Source organism: Lagenorhynchus albirostris, chromosome X, assembly GCF_949774975.1.
Source record: "Lagenorhynchus albirostris chromosome X, mLagAlb1.1, whole genome shotgun sequence".
Classification (NCBI taxonomy): domain Eukaryota; kingdom Metazoa; phylum Chordata; class Mammalia; order Artiodactyla; family Delphinidae; genus Lagenorhynchus; species Lagenorhynchus albirostris.
This window is the reverse complement of record NC_083116.1, coordinates 115794033-115812723: the sequence shown is the minus strand read 5'-3', so window position 1 is coordinate 115812723 and position 18691 is coordinate 115794033. Positions and strand designations below refer to the sequence as shown.

The 18691-nt window shown below is 41.7% G+C and overlaps 1 protein-coding gene across 5 annotated transcripts in view; it reads right to left on the bottom strand.

Moving 5' to 3' along the window:
* SH3KBP1 (SH3 domain containing kinase binding protein 1) overlaps positions 1–18691 on the bottom strand; it is a 344191-nt gene that overhangs the window by 201928 nt on the left and 123572 nt on the right. For all 5 annotated transcript variants that reach the window (XM_060136885.1, XM_060136886.1, XM_060136881.1 and 2 more), the window contains one exon: positions 6268–6391. In XM_060136885.1, coding sequence (XP_059992868.1) covers positions 6268–6391 — 124 coding nt within the window. The remainder of the gene's footprint in view (positions 1–6267; positions 6392–18691) is intronic.

Here is an 18691-nt window from a genome sequence, read left to right as displayed (position 1 = left end):
CTCCTTTGACGAAAACTGGGTTCAACAAGAAGTGAAGAAGTAGTTAGGGGTACTTGGAGCTATTAAGGAGGAGACCATGGCTTACCAACGTGGATTTTAGTGTAATTCTTTATTGTGTCCAAATTAATATCTATAACTAGAGTCGTGCCTGTAGGAGTCTCTTTTTTTTTTATGCTTATCAACAATGATCCTGGTCAGTTGGGGTAAAACAGATGGAACAAGGATGGAGAAACAGATTCTACGAGTTCAAGGAGCAAACATTAGAAGAGAAAGGAAAGGAGCTAAAGAGAACATGTGTATAATGTGAGAGGCCGTAGGTCTGAGATGGAATTGCGTGGACTGAGAACACTAAATCAGAGGAACCAAAGGCATCCTGCTCAAGATTCTCCCCGGGAGAAAGAGAAGGTGGGGAGGAGGAGGAGTTTCCTAGGAGAGCCACCAGGTGGAGCCACCATCACAAAACCACTTCAGGGATGGTCCTCTGGGTGGACTTGGGTGGAAGTCTAAATCATTATTCCACGCAACACTCATGACTCCACTGTTAATGCCTTATCACTAAGACACAGAGATTAAAAGGAGATAAATATAATAGAAGAAAAATTCTAAAAACAATTTTGTCAATGACCCACACACTAAAAATTATAGAAAAAATATGAAAGCAACATCCCTCTAGAATGGCTTCTTTCCACCCATTTCACACCCACCCCTAAGCCCAACAGGCAGTACTACTCAGATAAGAAAATGGACAAGGGCAACATACTCTAACATCAACTACTGGTCCTAACACAGGCTCCTAATAAAACAGAAATGCAGCCAAGGATCATTTACTGTACAAGATCTTTATGGCCCCTTTACTCTCAAACTTTCAAGAATGAAGGCTCACGGGTGTAAAAAAAAAAAAACCCCAAAACCATAAATGCACGTACAGATACATTCACACAGGCATATATATTATTGAATGACTATATATGATATTCATCCACGTTCACTGCCAGATGGCAGGCTTTATTTTTATCTTCCCATGCGAAAGAATAGCACAGGTGATAGCCAAGAGCTTCCACAGAATAGTAATGCCTTCTCTTAACTCTTACTCTTCTATCTGTGCATAAAAGCCAGCAATCTAGGTAAAAATGACAGATGATTTGGAAACTTGAAGAAAAATCTGACCCAACACACCACATTTTCCGATTCCTAGTTAACTCGAGGTAACTCACATTTGCTTCTCCAAAAAGAAATTTGGAAGGAAAAAAGTCTTGTTTCTAGAAACAAATCCCCAGATCTCACATCTACCTTAAACAACAAAGCACTAGAGAACCAAAGTGGTTGACATTTTCCATCCTTCACAGCCTATCAAGATCCATGCCACTGTCTCTGAGCCAATACAAGAGTGCCATGGCAGCACATGCACATTTATGGACACACGCACACACACACTCACTCACGTTCTGATGAGCAGGCCAATGGATACCTCAAGGATATTATTCCAAGTTGCTAAGTAAATGCTAAAGACAAGAAAGCTCGAACAAACGTTTCCCCTTCAGTACAGTCAAGGGAGGGAGGTCACTATGGCCGGATGTGTTTAGGGATTGAATGACAAGTGCTGAAACTATGAGAGAAAGAAAGATAAACAGTAGGTAAAATTCTTCTGACAGCTACAGGCAGCAGACCAAAATGGAGAGCCCTTCTGTGCGCAAACACTAGGCCCATATTATGTTGAGGGGCATGTATGTATCACCCATCAACACACAAAATGAATTCTGGAGAGTTTCTGCACTAACTTTTAAAGCAACAATGTGTCACCAGAGGCAGAGCAGCTGTTGGTCTCTCTGTCAAGGAAAACTTTTGAATTAAACCCGTCTGAAGGACTAAACACACGAGAAATGAGCCTCAAAGAGTCATGTTCTACAATCACAGTCATATCCACATACCAACTTAGAGAGCAACTCTCCCCCATCTCAACTTGAATCTTATCTCGTAGCGTCAGTGCTGTACCTGTTACAAATAATATCCTTTAAGCCATCAGATCTTTCAGCACTAATCTCCGGAAGGGACAGTAAAATGCAAATGCGTAACAAACCTTAAATAAAGATGGCGAAAGCAGATTATCTTTCGGAAGGCAGATGCCAGAGTAGCAGAGCGACTTAAAAAGATGATTATAAAATACACTGTATATCAGGAGAGCATAACAACAACAATAATAATAGTAGCAAAGAATAATAAATGTGCAAAATACAATAGAGACTTACCAAACACTGAATTCATGATAAACTGGAAATAGAAACAAGGACATATAAAGCCAACCAGAAACACGCAGAGTGGCTTCACGTTCAGAATGACAGAAGTAAATAAGAGACATATCCCCACCTTGCCAGGAAAAAGATACAAGGAATGTGCAGCACTTTCTCAACATTTCCCAAGTGATACAATAGATTGGAACTGCTTAGAGGCAGGACCAGCTGGTGTTTTCCAGTTTTTCTATCTGCCCCAGCACCTAGCACAGGGCCAGGGCCATAGTAGGCACACAGTAAACATGTGTAATTGAATGTCTGTTAGTACCCACCCCAAAGCGAGTAAGGAACAATGTCCAAAATTATAGGCAGCAGGAGGGGTTCAGAGAGAGGCAGCTTCCCCATGAGGTCTGCTAACAGTGCAAAAACTGGGAAACTACAGCCCTGAAATAGAAGCTGATCCTCACACAGGCCAGCAGGGTATTGATTCCAGCCTGGACACGTAACCTATCACATGGATAAAGTTGATTGGGAAACCCTTATAAGGATGAAACCAAAAGATTTTTTTATTCCATTTTACTTCAAGTAGAAAAGAGTCCATATTCAAATGAACAAAATCCTCCTTGCTCATTTTTAAGGATATATTTATTGTATTTGCTGTTAACTGCTAAGTACCTATTCTGTTCAATTTTGGTTTGAAACTCGAGGTATGAATATCTTTAAAAAAATTCTTCCATATAGCAAAGTTCCATTTTAGAAGGGCCCATCACTCTCTTATATGGGTTCAATGATAGAAGAAACAAAAGAGTAAATCATTCTCAGAAGGAAACAGACAACGTTTTTCTTTCTGGTTCATGAGAATGACTTCTGGCTCTAAGAAAAAATTTTAGATTTTCTGGCTGCAATTTGTCAACATTCTGGAGTCTGGGATAACTTTAGGATATACAACATCCATGCTGCAAGTTTAAATTTAAAAATGACCTCTTAAGCCTTGCGGAAAGCTTGTCTTAACCAGGAAGCTCCTTCACTGTGACTTGGGTAAAGCCCAGAGAAGTGGCCAAGGGTGAGAGCAGACATAACTGTCCTCAACAGTGCTAATGTCTGGAATATATAGCTGATGGCTGCCAAGCCAACTGGATGATCTTCTCCCTCTCTCTCTCTCTCTCTCTCTCTCTCAATTTCAGTCACATCTTTTTTCTCAAATAAAAAGCCTGTGGAGTCATTCCAGTACCTCCCTAAATCAACTCTGTAGAGATCTGCAAAGGTTAAAGCTGAAAACTGAAACTAATCGGTCCCCAAACTAATGTTTCCATGGTCCTGGCCTTTTCTCAAGGCTATGAATAGCCTCCTTCAAATGTAGAATATCTTTTGACCTTATGCAGGTGCCTGGGGAGGGCGAGCTCATCCCACACTGTGAGCTACTACAACCCATTCACCCCTGCTGCAAAGTGAGGCACGTCCCCAACGCAAAAATCGCTGGACACAATTGGGCAAACTTCTTCAGCTCAGTGTATCTCAAGTTCAGGACACAATGAAATGGTTCAATTTCAGACTTTTCATAGAAATAGACTTCAATCTTTCTTTATTAAACCATTGCTAAGCCTGCATCAAATGATATGGCCCATATAAAGTGAACAGTCATCTCATCTTTGATAAAGATGAAGAAAAAGAACCTGTGTTAATTCTACCAAATTCACACAGGGTCCAAGGCTGAATCACAAGGTGGACTCATATACTATAAGAAAATCCCATGTTAGTGAATCAAATTAGCCTGTTACTAAACTCTGAAAGCAACTTCCCTCCATAACAACAGCAACAGACAAAAACATCCAAGAGATTTCTAGGGACAAAGCCTGATGGAAACAAAGGGAAGGAGGAGGCTTCGGTCATTTATGATAACTCATAAAACTTGAAAAATTAGTTGGACGGAAGTGTTTACAAGTGACTAGAGTCGTCCCACAGATTTAGCCTCTGATCCCTGTTTTAAGGGGGAGAAAAAGTGGTTTTTCACTGATTTGGGGTGGGAAAAAAATGTAGCTTTTGAGCTCAGCACAATGAACTATTTATGTGGCCTGACAAGGCCAATCAATCCAGCCTGCTGTTTATTATAAGGAGCAGTAGGATATTGTTAGCTCTGGTGGGTGGGGGCGGGGCCAAAGACGGCACTGGCCCTGGTACACAATTCTTCCCTTCAACTGGAAATTTATGTGTGGCCCAGGTGACCCGGGGGTCAGTATGAAGCCTGGGCCAGAATGAAGATGGTTTGTTATGTGTTTCATATTTACAGGACGCCCCCATGTGCTATGGTCTCAGAGCCACTGGCAGATTAGGACCTAAGAGTAAAAAGCTGGTCATAATCAGGCTGTCGGCCTAAGGTGGAGGCTTAGAAAGAAAACATTAAGTCAGTAAGCCGGTCCCTTTAATGCCATTTTCTGGTTACTGAAAAATTCTGTAGGGGACCTCAAAGGTCAGATTTTTCGTTGTAAAGAGACAATTATCTAAAAAGTTCGATTCCTTCATTGATTTAAAGCTCTCAGGTAATTTTGTCGAACTTACCTGGATAATCACCTTTATTCCTTAACTTAATTAATCCCTTATCTTGTTAAATTAATGAATTACCTTAATTCTCTTATTTGCTTTACAAAAACAAGGCTGGCCAGAGAGGCCTTGCCGCTGGTCTACGTGTATGCCATTCCTCGGCCCACTGACCCAAGGAGCATCAGGAGAAACGGGAGAGGCTCAGATCAGCAAGGGAACTCTAGCTCTCCAAGTCCAACGAGGGCAGGCCTCAGGAGTTCTGGAACCTATTTGCAAGAATGCAGGAGGTGCTCTGGGGGATGACTATAGTTTTAGAGCTAGGTAGGCCTAAAAAAATTCTTAAAATGGGAAATCCCCTCCATTGGCAGGATGGGGTTTAAAAAAAAAAAACAAGAAAGAAAATCCTATAGCTGCTAAACAGCGTGGGCCTCCAGCCAATATTTCATCTGAATAATTCAAAAAAGGAAATGTAACCCAGGGCAGCTGGAGGGGGTAGAGGAAGAAGCAGGAAGGAAGACAGACACAAAGCTGAAGTCTCAAGCACTATGATCAATGGACAGTTTATTGGACAAATTCTTCTGCAGCCTAAATTTGATGAAAGATTAGCTGTTCTTCCCCATGGTTATGTAAACTTGCCTTTTTTTTCCTTTTAATGGAACTCTTTGCTAATACATTTCCGGCTCCTGCTTTTGAACAGCTCTATGTTTCTCTTTAAGGAAGTAATAAGCCCCTGAAAAGCCTGCAGCTGAAAGCTAATCTACCTCGGGCGTGCTCAGTGTGCACCCGGCCTGGTCCATGGGGAGGATGGGCTCGGGAGAAACTGAGGCAATCCAGTTTCCATTTCAGTATAGAATTGAGTCGGGTTGTCTCTGCCATCTTATAGAATCTCTCCTACCATTTCACACAACAATGTCACAAAGGGCAGATAGGGGAGAAAACAAAACTCCAACAAGCTGATACCTGAAAAATCTGCCTTGAGGCCTCAGAAGGGGGAAACAAGATGGTGAAAGGTTTCCTGGTTAGACACATGGATGGATGAGCTATATCTCTGTAAATACTGCCTCCTAAACCGAGAGAGACAAGGCGGAGCCCAGCGGTTAGAGAGAGGAAGACCCTGCTAAAGCCTGCCCTTACATTAAAAAGAGAGCATGGCCAGACGTGCCCGGCTCAGCTGGCATCACAGTGTTCTCTGAAGTCACCCTTCAGCCAAAAAAAATAGATACGAAAGCGAAAGCTAAAGTCCTAGAAAAATCATCGTTTACAAATTTAGTCTACTTTCCCACTGTCAAGAAAATTCTTTTATTAGTTCCCTTTAGTATAGTTATTGGATCATTACTTGCCGTGTGTGTGAGTGTGTATGCACCCCAAATTTATACAAAAATCAAAAACAAAAGGGCAAACGCCATTCAATTTTCCAGCAATGCAAAATGTGATACAGTTCACCCAGAAGTTTCCAGTTTGGGTTTGTGTGTGGGGAGGGGCTCTTTCTTCTTTGCCATACCTCTCCTGTTGGTTCTTAGAATTGTTTCAGAAGACAGCAACGCATTTCCACTGGACACTTCGTGCATGGGCTTTTCTGGAGCTTTGCTGGAGAGAGGGTCTTTCTTCATCTCTTTCTTTATTTCCTGTGAGGACAGAGAAAAGGAAAACAAGATTGTAGTTTAACATTTTAGAATGTCTCTGACTATGTTAAGCTTCAGCTTTCTGGAAATGAACTATAGTGACCTCAACTCAGCATAACATTTTATTCTATTTTATTTTATTTTAACATCTTTATTGGAGTATAATTGCTTTACAATGGTGTGTTAGTTTCTGCTGTATAACAAAGTGAATCAGCTATACCTATACATATATCCCCATATCCCCTCCTTCTTGCGTCTCCCTCCCACCCTCCCTATCCCCCCCCTCTAGGTGGTCACAAAGCACTGAGCCGATCTCCCTGTCAGCAAAACGTTTTTAAAACACCATTTCCTGTATGTTGTAGTTTGTTTTCCTTACATTTATTAGACAAGCACCTGGTCCTATAAAATGTAATAATGTCCAATACAATACAACCTTCTGTGACTATGGTCATTCCAAGGGATCAAAAAGGCCACCATACAGCTCCAAATGATAGCCTGTTCTATTTTTTGAACAATGACAATCTTTGGCCAAGCAGAATCGCCCCTCAAAGGTCTTCTGGTTTCTATTCTTCCCAACAGGGGTTTAAAGAAGTATATTCCCAAATCACCATTGTGCTCACAATTATGCTAAACCCAAAAGAAGATGATTTCAGTTCATTTACAGTTACCAAGTTCCTCTGGCTTTTTAATCCCTCAGAGAGAAAAATATAAAAGATAATAAAATAAAATAAAGACGATCATTCTAAGCCAGGGGTCGGCAAACTAAGCCCACCACATGTTTTTGTAAATAAAGTTTCATTATAACACAATCCCCTTCATTTCGTTTAGGTATTTCCTATGGCTGCTTTGATGCTACAACGGCAGAGTCGAGTAGTTGGAACAGACATCCAAGCGAAAACTACCTGGCCCTTTACAGAAGAAGTTTACACCAGGTGGTCTCTTATCAAAGCTCCATTAAGATCTGGATTTTTAAAACCTGATGCCTGATACAATTATTTCAAATTATTGATATTCGAATAATTTACATATTTTTTTCCAAAAGCATTAATAGCCGGAAATGATAGTAACTCACAAAGTGCAGATCTGGGCAGGGTGGGTTCTGGGCTTGTCTGCATCCATGATCACACTGACTTGGGAAAAAGAGAAAGCTAAGGGGCTAGAGCCAAAGCACGGCTGGGTGGCAGGAAGGACTCAAAGATGAGAGATGTGTTCTCTAGAAAGAGCCTGGGACAAGAATTGGACATGGGTCCTTCTATGAATGAACATGAAGATGGAAAATTTGGTGGGAGGCTACAATTTGGCCTGGGCAGAGGTGGAAAAAACAGAACAAAAGCTTGTCAAAACATAGCCACCGCCTGGCAGCTTCCTACACACCCGAGCGTTAGTTACCGTATCCAATTCCCCGATTGCTGGCTCTGTTCACAACAGCCTCGCCCTCTCTCCCTCATGAGGGCCTCACCGGAAACCAGCAACTGCGGTTGGTGCTCTGCTGGGTTGAGAGTTTCAGCTGGCGGCTCAGGCCAACCCAGCACAAAGTGGTGTGCATGCGTGTGTGTGTACACGCACTCCCACCTCAGCAGCCCCGGCACCTGCTAGAACAGCAGTTGCTGGGGGTTTCTGCAGCCTCACAGGCAGATGGCATCAGGGGACAATCTGCAAACATTGCCAGCCTGAGCCGCATGAAAGGATGCTTTCTTAGTGATGGCTGCCAGCCTGCTATGGCTCTAGAAGTAAACAAGGCACCACAGGGCCTCATTCCCCAATCGTTGCTTCTTTGGGGGTAGAGAAGTTGCTCAAACATCACTCTCCACTGTAGGGCGGGTATGACTGTGCAAACACAAATTTCCCACCTAGACACAACATAACGCAGTGATACAACATCCAATTTTGCCAAGGAGTAATTCAGAGAAATTCAGTGGGTTGCAGGTGACATGGTAAGCACTTGCTTAGCACTAACCACGATGCAGTTAGGCAGGGGTGAGGGGGTGCAGATGTTTGACAGACTACGGTAGTCACTGGAGAAGGCCTGAGAAGCTAGGGTTGCCAAGAATGTTCACACCCAAGGCTTCAGAGCAGCAACCCGTGAGCTTTGAAGGACTGATCTCATCATGCAGGTGCTTGAGGGCTGAGAAACGAGCAACAGGAGAGAGGTTGCTTCATAAGTTTCAGATTCTGTTGTCCCTCCAATGATTGTTCCCATTTGCCAGATACGTAAGCCTCATGATGACCTAATTTCTTAAGTTGCTTGTTAGATTCAAGCAGGGAGGAGAAAACTTAAAATATGCCCTGCATTTTTCCAAAGACACCAATCAGACATGTAGGCATGGCGGTGCATCCTGGACTCTCCATCTGCCCAACACCCAGGTACACCAGGCTCAACGCAGTCCCACCCAAACCCAACATCGTCCCTCCAACCGGCCCCTTCTCTGGGAGAGACGGGAGCTATCTTGCTTGACAGCCCATCATCAACCCACTTACCCAGGCTGGAAAACTCAGCGTTAACCTTCGTATCTAACCAGCCACCCAGTTGGGCTCTATCTACTTCCTCAATCTGTTTCTCTCCTTCCTCCCAAGCTGCCTTAAAAACATGAATACCAGGCAAGGAACCTGAATAGATATTTCTCCAAAGAAAATAGACAAATGGCCAGTAAGCACACGCCAAGATGCTCAAATCATAATTCACTAGGGAAATGCAAATCAAAACCGCAACGATATACCCCTTCATTCCCACTAAGATGGCTAGGTTTTTGGGGTTTTTTTTCTAAAGGAAAACAAGTGTTGATGAGGACGTGGGGAAACTGGAACCCTTGTACATTGCTGGTGGGAATGTAAAATGGTGCAGTCACTGTGGAAAACAGTATGATGGTTCCTCAAAAAGTTAAACACAGAATTACTGTATGACCCAGCAATTCCACTCCCAGGTATATACCCCAAAGAGTTGAAAGCAGGACCTAAACAGATACTTGTATGCCAACATTTACTGCAGCATTATTCACAGTAGCCAAAAAGTAGAAACAACCCAAGTGTCCATCAACAGACGAACAGATAAACAAGATGTGGTATATACATACAATAGAATATTGTTCAGCCTTAAAAAGGAATAAAATTTTGATAATGCTACAACATGAATGAACCTAGAAAACATCATGCTAAGTGAAATAAACCAGACACAAAAGGACAAATATTGTCTTATTCCACGTATATGAGGCACCTAGAATAGGCAAAATCATAGAAGCAGAAATTGACTAGAGGTTACCAGGGAGTAAGGGGATGGGGGGATGAGAGTTAATGTTTAATGGTTATGGAGTTTCTGTTTGGGGTGATGAAAAATTTTGGAAACAGACAGTGGTGACGGTTGCACAACATTGTGAATGTAATTAATGCCACTGAACTGTACTTTTAAATGGTTAAAATGGCAAATTTTATGTTATAGATATATTTTTACCACAGTAAAAAATACACATGAATACCAGCTTACATTTGAGAGCTTGCCATGTGCCAAAGCTTCCTCTAAGAGCTGCACCTGGATTGCAACTTTTAACCTGCATAACAGCCCTATTCACAGATGCACACGCCAAGTCACAGAGAGCTAAGGAAATCTGTCCGAGGTCAAACAAGTAGGTGCCAGAATTGGAACTCAACCTGTCTAGCTTCAGAGCTCATCTCTTAACCACTCTTCCCCCCAAGTCCTGCCTGCCTCCAGTCCCTCCCCTCCCCTCTCAACCTCCACACTGCCTCAAGGGACACTTTCCTAAAACAATTGTCTGCTCTTGTCACTTTCCTACTGAAACCCTCCAGTTACTTCCAAAAGACCACAGGGCAAGCTCTTTCCTTCAAAAAGTTTTCAAATTGCACAGCAAGCCACATGTCCCTGTGTACTCACTTCTGGCTCAAACTATCTGACATACATGCTGACCCCAGGGTACCAATTACCATGCAAATGCAAGGTAGGAGTGCATTTTTTGAACACCCTGATGTTCATAGACATCTGATGTCATGGACTCCTATCGGTAGGCTCCAAAAATAGGTGACAATGCCGGTAATGACACAACCTTACACTCGCAAGGCCTTATATAAATTAAAGTGCTTTAACAGATCTTTTTTCGCCTGCTCCTCACGATAACATTTTCATTTTGTTACTGAAAGAAATCCTGTTTTTTCTAGACTGATATATTTTTTCAGACAAGAATCATGAGACTCAGTCAGAGAGGATGCAAGACCATCAAAAGGCTACAAGGCTAGTAGGGGGCAGGGCAGGCCGTGGGATCCAGCTGCAGGCCTTCTAGGCAGAGCTCTCTTGCTTACACCTCACCTCCCAGGAAGAACTAGCGTCATGGCTATAGCGGGGACAGTCAAAATCACCCCACTGGTGGCTCCAGTGGAAAATTTCACTTTCCTCCACATCTAAAGAATCTGATTTATTGCTTTATCCATAAGCCCACAAGTACAAAGGCTGAAATCCTTGAAGACCCTTATCATCCACACAAAAAAGCTCTTTGCTGCAAAAGAGGGTGGACTTGGCAGTGCACTAACTCCTGCCTGCCTACAGCTGCCAGCATCCCTGTACCTGGAGCTCTCCGAGGTTCTGATCCAGGTCATGGGACTCTATAGACTTCCTGGGTATGAGCATTCCTTGCCCCCAACCCTCAGTCTCAGCTTTCTAACCACAAGGCCTAGACTTTTAACCATTTGTTAAGAACATGGATCCTACTATCTCACTGGTAGAGACTACACCCTGGACCAGAGCTGTGGGCCAAGGGGGCTTACAGAAATTCATACCTGCCCACATATACAAATCAGCAATGATTCTACTTGCTTTAAAACACAACAGAATAGTCGGGGTATCAGCAAACCTCTTCAGGAGGTAAAGGAAACCCAGTTTATCTCAAAGCTAATGTCTTAACAATGGAAACTCGGCTTGTACAGTAAAACTGAGGCCATCAATAAACTATCGATGCTCCAATGACACTCAAGCTGTTGTTGCAAGGACCCCCCGAGGGAAAGGAGAGGAGAATTCACACCATTTCTGCTTCCCAAAGCAGAATGCTGATCAGAGTCTGAGATGGCTTACCCACATCTGGAGGCCAAGAAGCCCCAATAATGCCACTCTAGCAAAAATTCTCTGTGACACATTTAGCAGCCTGCAAACAGCAGCCTCACTGGGCAAAGGCATAATTTGTACACAACTGGAGCTCAACTAGCATCGTCTGTTTTCTGATAAGTGGAACTGCCTGGATGTGGCTGGTAGACAAGCCCAGTCAACTACCTCTTTGCCTCTCCCTCCCCCATCCATTACATACTATACAGGTGCTAGAGGGTTGGCTCAGTTGAACCTTAACTTCTTTCAATTAACCAAAATACTACACAGTAAAACATCAGTGAAGGTCTGGTCGGGGGGCCCCTCCCTCCTCTCATCCTTTATGTTTTCTACCAACCTTGACACAAGTTAAGACAGAGGTATCACAGTGGATGGAAAGAACGCTGCTGTGAGTCAAAAAAACAGAACCAGTCCTGGCATCATCATTTATCAGGTGGGTGACCTTGCGGGCAATAGTGAAAGCCTCTAAGCAGCTCTTTTGTCATCCCTAAAAGAAGCCTAATGCTAAATGGTTTGGCACCATCATAGAGGTGTCTTCAGGATTAAAGAGTGAATTGGAGAGTAGTATACAAATTGATTACTTATTATCATTATTAATGTCATCATTAAATAGTAAGTGCTACAAAAAAAAAAAGAGAGATCTACACCTAATAGCACAGATGAATGTTCACAGTCAGAATGCTGAGTGAAAGAAGCCACACCCAAGAGATCACATACTGTACAATTCCATTTATGTGAAGTTTAACAACAGGCAGAACTAATCAATGGTGAGCGATCTCAGAATAGCAGTTACCCTTGGGAAGGTACTGACTGGGAGGGGTACAAGACAACCTGCTGGGAGGATGGAAATGTTCTACAGTTTGGTCTGGGTGATGGTTTGCACAGGTGTACAAACACCTAAAAATTCATTGAGCTGTATTTCTAAGATCTCTGCGCTTCACTGTATGCTATTTCAATGTAAAAAGAACAACATAAATGCGTAAACCAGAAGAATACAGACTCTTTTCAATCAAAATGTGCTAATATTTCATCCTAGGAGGTCAAAAACCAGAAAAGCTAGTGCTTGGGTGTTTTAATATTCATCTCAGGGGGTGGAAAGCCTTCTGGGATCAATATTAAGGGGATAAATGGTCAGAACATGCCAGATGCACCCTACCAAGTAGGTGAACCAAGGGGCATCTCATCTAATTGACACAATCAGCTGAGTGGCTCGGCTCCCTCCAAGGCGCCCCTCCTCTCCACCTCAGCTGCTTTCCTCACATCTCACAATAATTCCTTGTCTCCTGCCACCAAGAATACAGGCACACAGAGCAGGCTGGTGCCACTAATACCAGGGGAGCTCGGTGATGCCCTGACCAGCAAGAAATGCTGGTCCCGGGCTTCCCTTGGCATTAGAGTGAGGCTGGGCAGGGTCCCCTAAAGCTCAGGGCTGATGCAGGGCAGGGAGAAGAGGCATCGTTTGTCAGCCTGCCCTCGCCTGCCCTCAAGCATGGTCTGTTTCTTTCTGAAGGGTAAGGTTTCCTTTAGAGCTAGATGTGGGTATGGGATCACTAGTACTAGTGCCCCCTACACTAGTTCCTGGAAAATCTTTCTGCAAAATTACCACTGGCAGGAAATAAAAGGAAACAAACCCTTACGCCAAATCTACTGATCAAGAGAGTTTTGAATAGATACAGAATCCTGGAAGAGCACAGCGCCAGCCCGCCCCCGTCACACACATGCATGATATCTTTCTGCCCGCTCTGCACACAAAGGGCAAGTTTAAGAAGCAGCCACCCCATGAACATTCCCTGCTCGCAGAGACTGTGCTTTCCCAGAATTTGGCTCCCTTCACAATAGGCTAGTCAGTCTCAAAACACCTGGGAAGACACGGCAAGTATCCAGAAAGTAATAGTAGACACCAAGGGAGCTTCAGCTCTACCTGTAAGACTCCATTTCTTTAAAAAAATACATCTCATTATCACAATTTTTTTTTTTTTTTTGTGGTACGCGGGCCTCTCACTGTTGTGGCCTCTCCCGTTGCGGAGCACAGGCTCTGGACGCGCAGGCTCAGCGGCCATGGCTCACGGGCACAGCCGCTCCGCGGCATGCGGGATCCTCCCGGACCGGGGCACGAACCCGTGTCCCCTGCATCGGCAAGCGGACTCTCAACCACTGCGCCACCAGGGAAGCCCCACAATATTTTTTGAAATACCCATGCCGCTGAACCACAAAATGCGCCAAGTTCATTAGAAACAATTGCAAAGAAAATGTATATAAAATATCTGAAGTAAATATGGCAAAATATGAGGATATGATAAAGCAGAGTGGTGAACACACTGGTATTTGTTATTCACTTTCTTTTTCCAATGCTTGAAATATTTCATAACTTCCCCTGAAAAGTACATAGTGAAACCACATTGATATCTCATATCACAATGGCTTTCTTACATTTCCAAATTTCATTGCCACTTAGAAAAGTGCTCTGAAATATCATCATAAAGACACCTAAGATATTTTCAGCTCAAAACTAATTCTTTTAAAGTAACAGGATACCTATTGTTATGTCTCTATGTAAATCTTCAACTGCATTATCTACACTATTATATATTTGTAGTATTATCTCCCAAGAATCACCAATAGCACAAGCCCAGGCAAGAGGCTCTCGACCTGCAGGATGGGAATGAATGCTGCAAAGAGCTCAGCCAGTGCTAGATTCCGGACAAATATAAGACCGGCTACCTTCACGTTCCGAAGAGATGACATAGCTTCCTGATGTAAGACACAATTACCTGCATGACAGTCAATGCCTTTATATATGCCCATGCCCTGCTAAACAGCTAGATTACCACCATTGGATCAAAGGGTATCAATACTAACCAACTGTTTGTACATGCTTTAGTGAGCACTTAATAAATATTTGTCAAATGAATGGCCAATTTCACAGAGTGTTATGGGCAAGATAGCTATCTACAGGCAAGGGGGAGTATTTTCAGTTCAGCCCAAAGCTATGACAACATGGAAATCTGTATCATCCCTACAATGATACAACTGGTGCTCACTGGATCACAATCAACTTCTCACCTAAGAGGATACAGATCTGGCTTAAGAGTGGTAGGAAGAAGATAGAGTAAGAAAATTCAGGGCTTCCCTGGTGGCACAGTGGTTGAGAGTCCACCTGCTAATGCAGGGGACACGGGTTCGTGCCCCGGTCCGGGAAGATCCTACATGTTGCAGGGCGGCTAGGCCCGTGAGCCATGGCCACTGAGCCTGCACGTCCGGAGCCTGTGCTCTGCAATGGGAGAGGCCACAACAGTGAGAGGCCCGCGTACAGCAAAAAAAAAAAAAAAAAGAAAAGAAAAGAAAAGAAAATTCACAGAGTGCCTCATTTATTTAAACAAGCAATACCATTTCTTTTTAGACTATGAATATTAGATATTCAAAATAAATTTACTCATTTAAAAAGTAAACCTTAATAACACTAGAAGAAAACATGAGAGAAAGATTTTTACAATCTCAGAGTGGGAAAGACTCTTTGACACTGACACAGAATCCAGAAGCCACAGAAGAAAGGGTTGATGAATTACAGAAAACTATAAATACAACACAGAAAGACAGACAAGAAAGACAAGAAAGACAAAAGTCTTTATCAAGAAAGACAAAAGTCAAAGCGCGAGAATATTGCCTGTTATAAAGACAGACCTCTTTCCACAAAGTATCAGCAAAGAGATCAATAACCCAACAAAAAATAGCAAAGGCCAATTCATAGAAAAAAATGACTCAAACACATGAAAAGATGCTTAACCATGCTCATAAGAGAAATGCAAATTACAGTGGGATTCATCTGACCATATCTGAGCAGTACTCACTACACAGAACAACCCTGAATCCTTTTGGCTATTTTCTTAAATGAAAATTGTAGCATTTATACCTTCTGTGTTAGAATGTTTACACAGCACGTAGCACAATGCCTGGCATACAACTGGTACTCACACACAGAATAAGTATGAGAGATACAGAGAACAGCAAGCACAAAACTCTCCAGAAGCTGACAGTCTACATAGGGAGGGATGTAAATAACTTGTTAATTACAAGATACCTTTTCTTCTTGATATTAAATATCATAAAGTTTCTCAATGGACCTCTCTGATACCCAGTGGATTTCTTAGCCCTACTGATATGCAAGATATAGTTTTTATCTGTCATATCGGCAACAATCAAAAAAATTGGTAATATAATGTTGGCAGTGATGTAGAGAAAGATACCCTCTTGTACTTTCCACTGAGAGTATAAACTGATGTATAAATTGGTACAACCTCTGTGGGAAGCAATGTGGCAATTATCTATCAAAATTTTAAATGCCTACACCTTTTGACTCAGTATTTCCACTTCTAGGAATTCAAACTGCAAATACACTTGCACATGTGCAAAGTGGCATATGTACAAGATTAATGGTTACAGCATTGCTTAACTCAGCAAAAGACTGAAAGAATGTAAACGTGTGTCAGTTAGAGAACTGGTTCCATGAATCCACACCATGCAACTCTCTCCAAGAATGAGGCTGGTCCATAAGTGCCAATAAGAATATACACTGAGACATGTTACTAGGTAAAAAGCCTAATAATGTATGCAAGCATTTGTGTGAGTTTGTATGCATGCCTCACTGTGTAATACAGAATAACAAACTGATAACTGAGGCCTTCAGAGGGGGAAACAGGGTGGCTGAGAGACAGGGAAAACATATTTTGTCCCTTTTAATTGGTACCATGTGCCTTTGTTAGCTAGACAAAATTTTAACTGACTTAAAAATTAATAATTAAAATGTGCTTAGTATTTCCCAATCATTAGACTATTGACTGCTACTTTTTCTGCAAACAAGAGATAAATTGACACTGCCCCCTAATATAATTTGATTATATCATTTCCACTGCTAATTTGAAAGATCCCAACATAACCAGTCACAGTGAGAGCAGTATATATGAACAGATACAAAGCTTTAAAGAAAGCTCTTCAGTCCACATATTTCATCAAGAAGGGGACACAGGAAAGTTAAGATGTGAGAGAAATCATGCCAGGCCCAATAATCAATTGTTTTTTCAATTATTTCATACAAAATTCAACATTATGGAAATATAATTATAATTAATGGCATGACAATAACCGATAAAGACAAATAAAATGCATATAAAGAGGCGATATTAAATCTTTCTTGTAGTTTTATCATGGGAAGAATACATTCTGCTTTGGTGCCCAGAGTTCAAGTTACAAGAGTTAAACAGTTTGGGATTGGTTCATTATACTCAAAAAGGTTAATTAAACAATGTCAAATTGAGCTCCCCAAGGAGTGGGCACTTTCTCCATCAATCTCTTCCAGAAAAAATTTTAAATGTTTCTGATAGCATCATACCTACTCCATGAAGCAGTACTATCTGAAACACATAAATTATTGGGTGTTTTGCTAGGTAAACAGCTCGCTCTTGAAGAAAAAAAGAAGAAGGGACATCCAAGGTCCAACAGCCATTTCTTCCATCTTTTTTTCCTGTCATCTTTTTAACAGCTTTGATGATGATTAAGAGCCTGTGCGTCTGTGGCCCTTTGCTGGATTCCCGGCCACAGCACTGACCACTGTATGAGTCCAAAAGTCTCTCTCTCAGCTACTTTGTAAGTGCCTCAGGGGTAAGAAATAGGTCTCACTCATCTTTCATCCCCAGACACTCAATAAATCTTGGCCAGCAGGCACTCAATAAATGTTAGCCATTATCATTAGCTCTATATTCTTTTAACCATTATTTGAGTACTTACTGTGTGTCAGATATAAGTGAAAACAGTACATGCATCTAGCTGAATGTTAATTTTTACAGTCACAACCACTTCTAAGACTAATAATTTAATGGAAAAATACAAGGCAATCTACCTGAGAAAGACTTCAGAGTAATATCGTAAAGATGATCAAAGAACTCGGGAGGAGAATGGATGCACAGAGCAAGAAATTAGAAGTTTTTAACAAAGAATTACAAAATATAAAGGAAAACCAAACAGAATTAAAGAATACAAAAACTAAAATGAAAAATACACTAGAAGGAATCAATAGTAGATTAAATGAGGCAGAAGAACAGATCAGTGAGCTAGAAGAAAGAGTGGTGGAAATCACTGCTGGTGAACAGGAAATAGAAAAAAAGAATGAAAAGAATGAGGACAGTTTAAGAGACCTCTGAGACAATATCAAGCACACTAATATTCACATTATAGGGGTCCCAGAAGGGTAAGAGACAGAGAAAGGGCCTGAGAAAATATTTGAAGAGATAATAGCTGAAAACGTCCATAACCTGGAGAAGGAAACAGTCACCCAAGGCCAGGAAGCACAGAGTCCCATACAGGATTAACCCACCAAGGAATACACCACGACACATTGTAATCAAAATAACAAACATTAAAGATAAAGAGAGAATATTAAAAGCAACAAGGGAAAGCAACAAATAACATACAAGGGAACTCCCACAAGGCTATCAGCTGATTTTTCAGCAGAAATTCTGCAGACCAGAAGGAAGTGGCACAATATACTTAAAGTGATGAAAGAGAAAAACCTACAACCAAGAATACTCTACCCAGCAAGGCTCTCATTCAGATTCGATGGAGAAATCAAAAGCTTTACAGACAAGCAAAATCTAAAAGAATCCAGCACCACCAAACCAGCTTTACAACAAATGCTAAAGGAACTTCTCTAGGCAGAAAAGAAAAGGGTACAACTAGAAACAAGAAAATTACAAAATGGAAAAGTTCACTGGTAAAGGCAAACAAACAATAAAGGTAGGATATTATGCACACACAAAGCTAGTAGGCAGGTTAAAAGACAAAAGTAGTAAAATCATGTGTATCCACAATAAGCAGTTAAGGGATACACAGAACAATTACATGTAAAATATAAAATCAAAAATAGTAATCGTGAGGGGAGGAGAGTACAAATGCAGGGTATCTAAAAGGTCTCAGAAATTAAGAGATCAACAACTTAAAACTAGTGCATAAAAATATAGACTCCTATACAAAAACCTCATGGTAACTGCAAAACAAAAATCTATAATAGATGTGCACACAAAAAAGAAAGAGGAATCCAACTATAACAGTAAAGATAGTCATCAAGTCACAGGGGAAGAGAACAAAAAAAAAGAGGGGGGGAAAAAGACCTACAAAAACAAATCCAAAACAATTAACAAAATGGCAATAGGAAC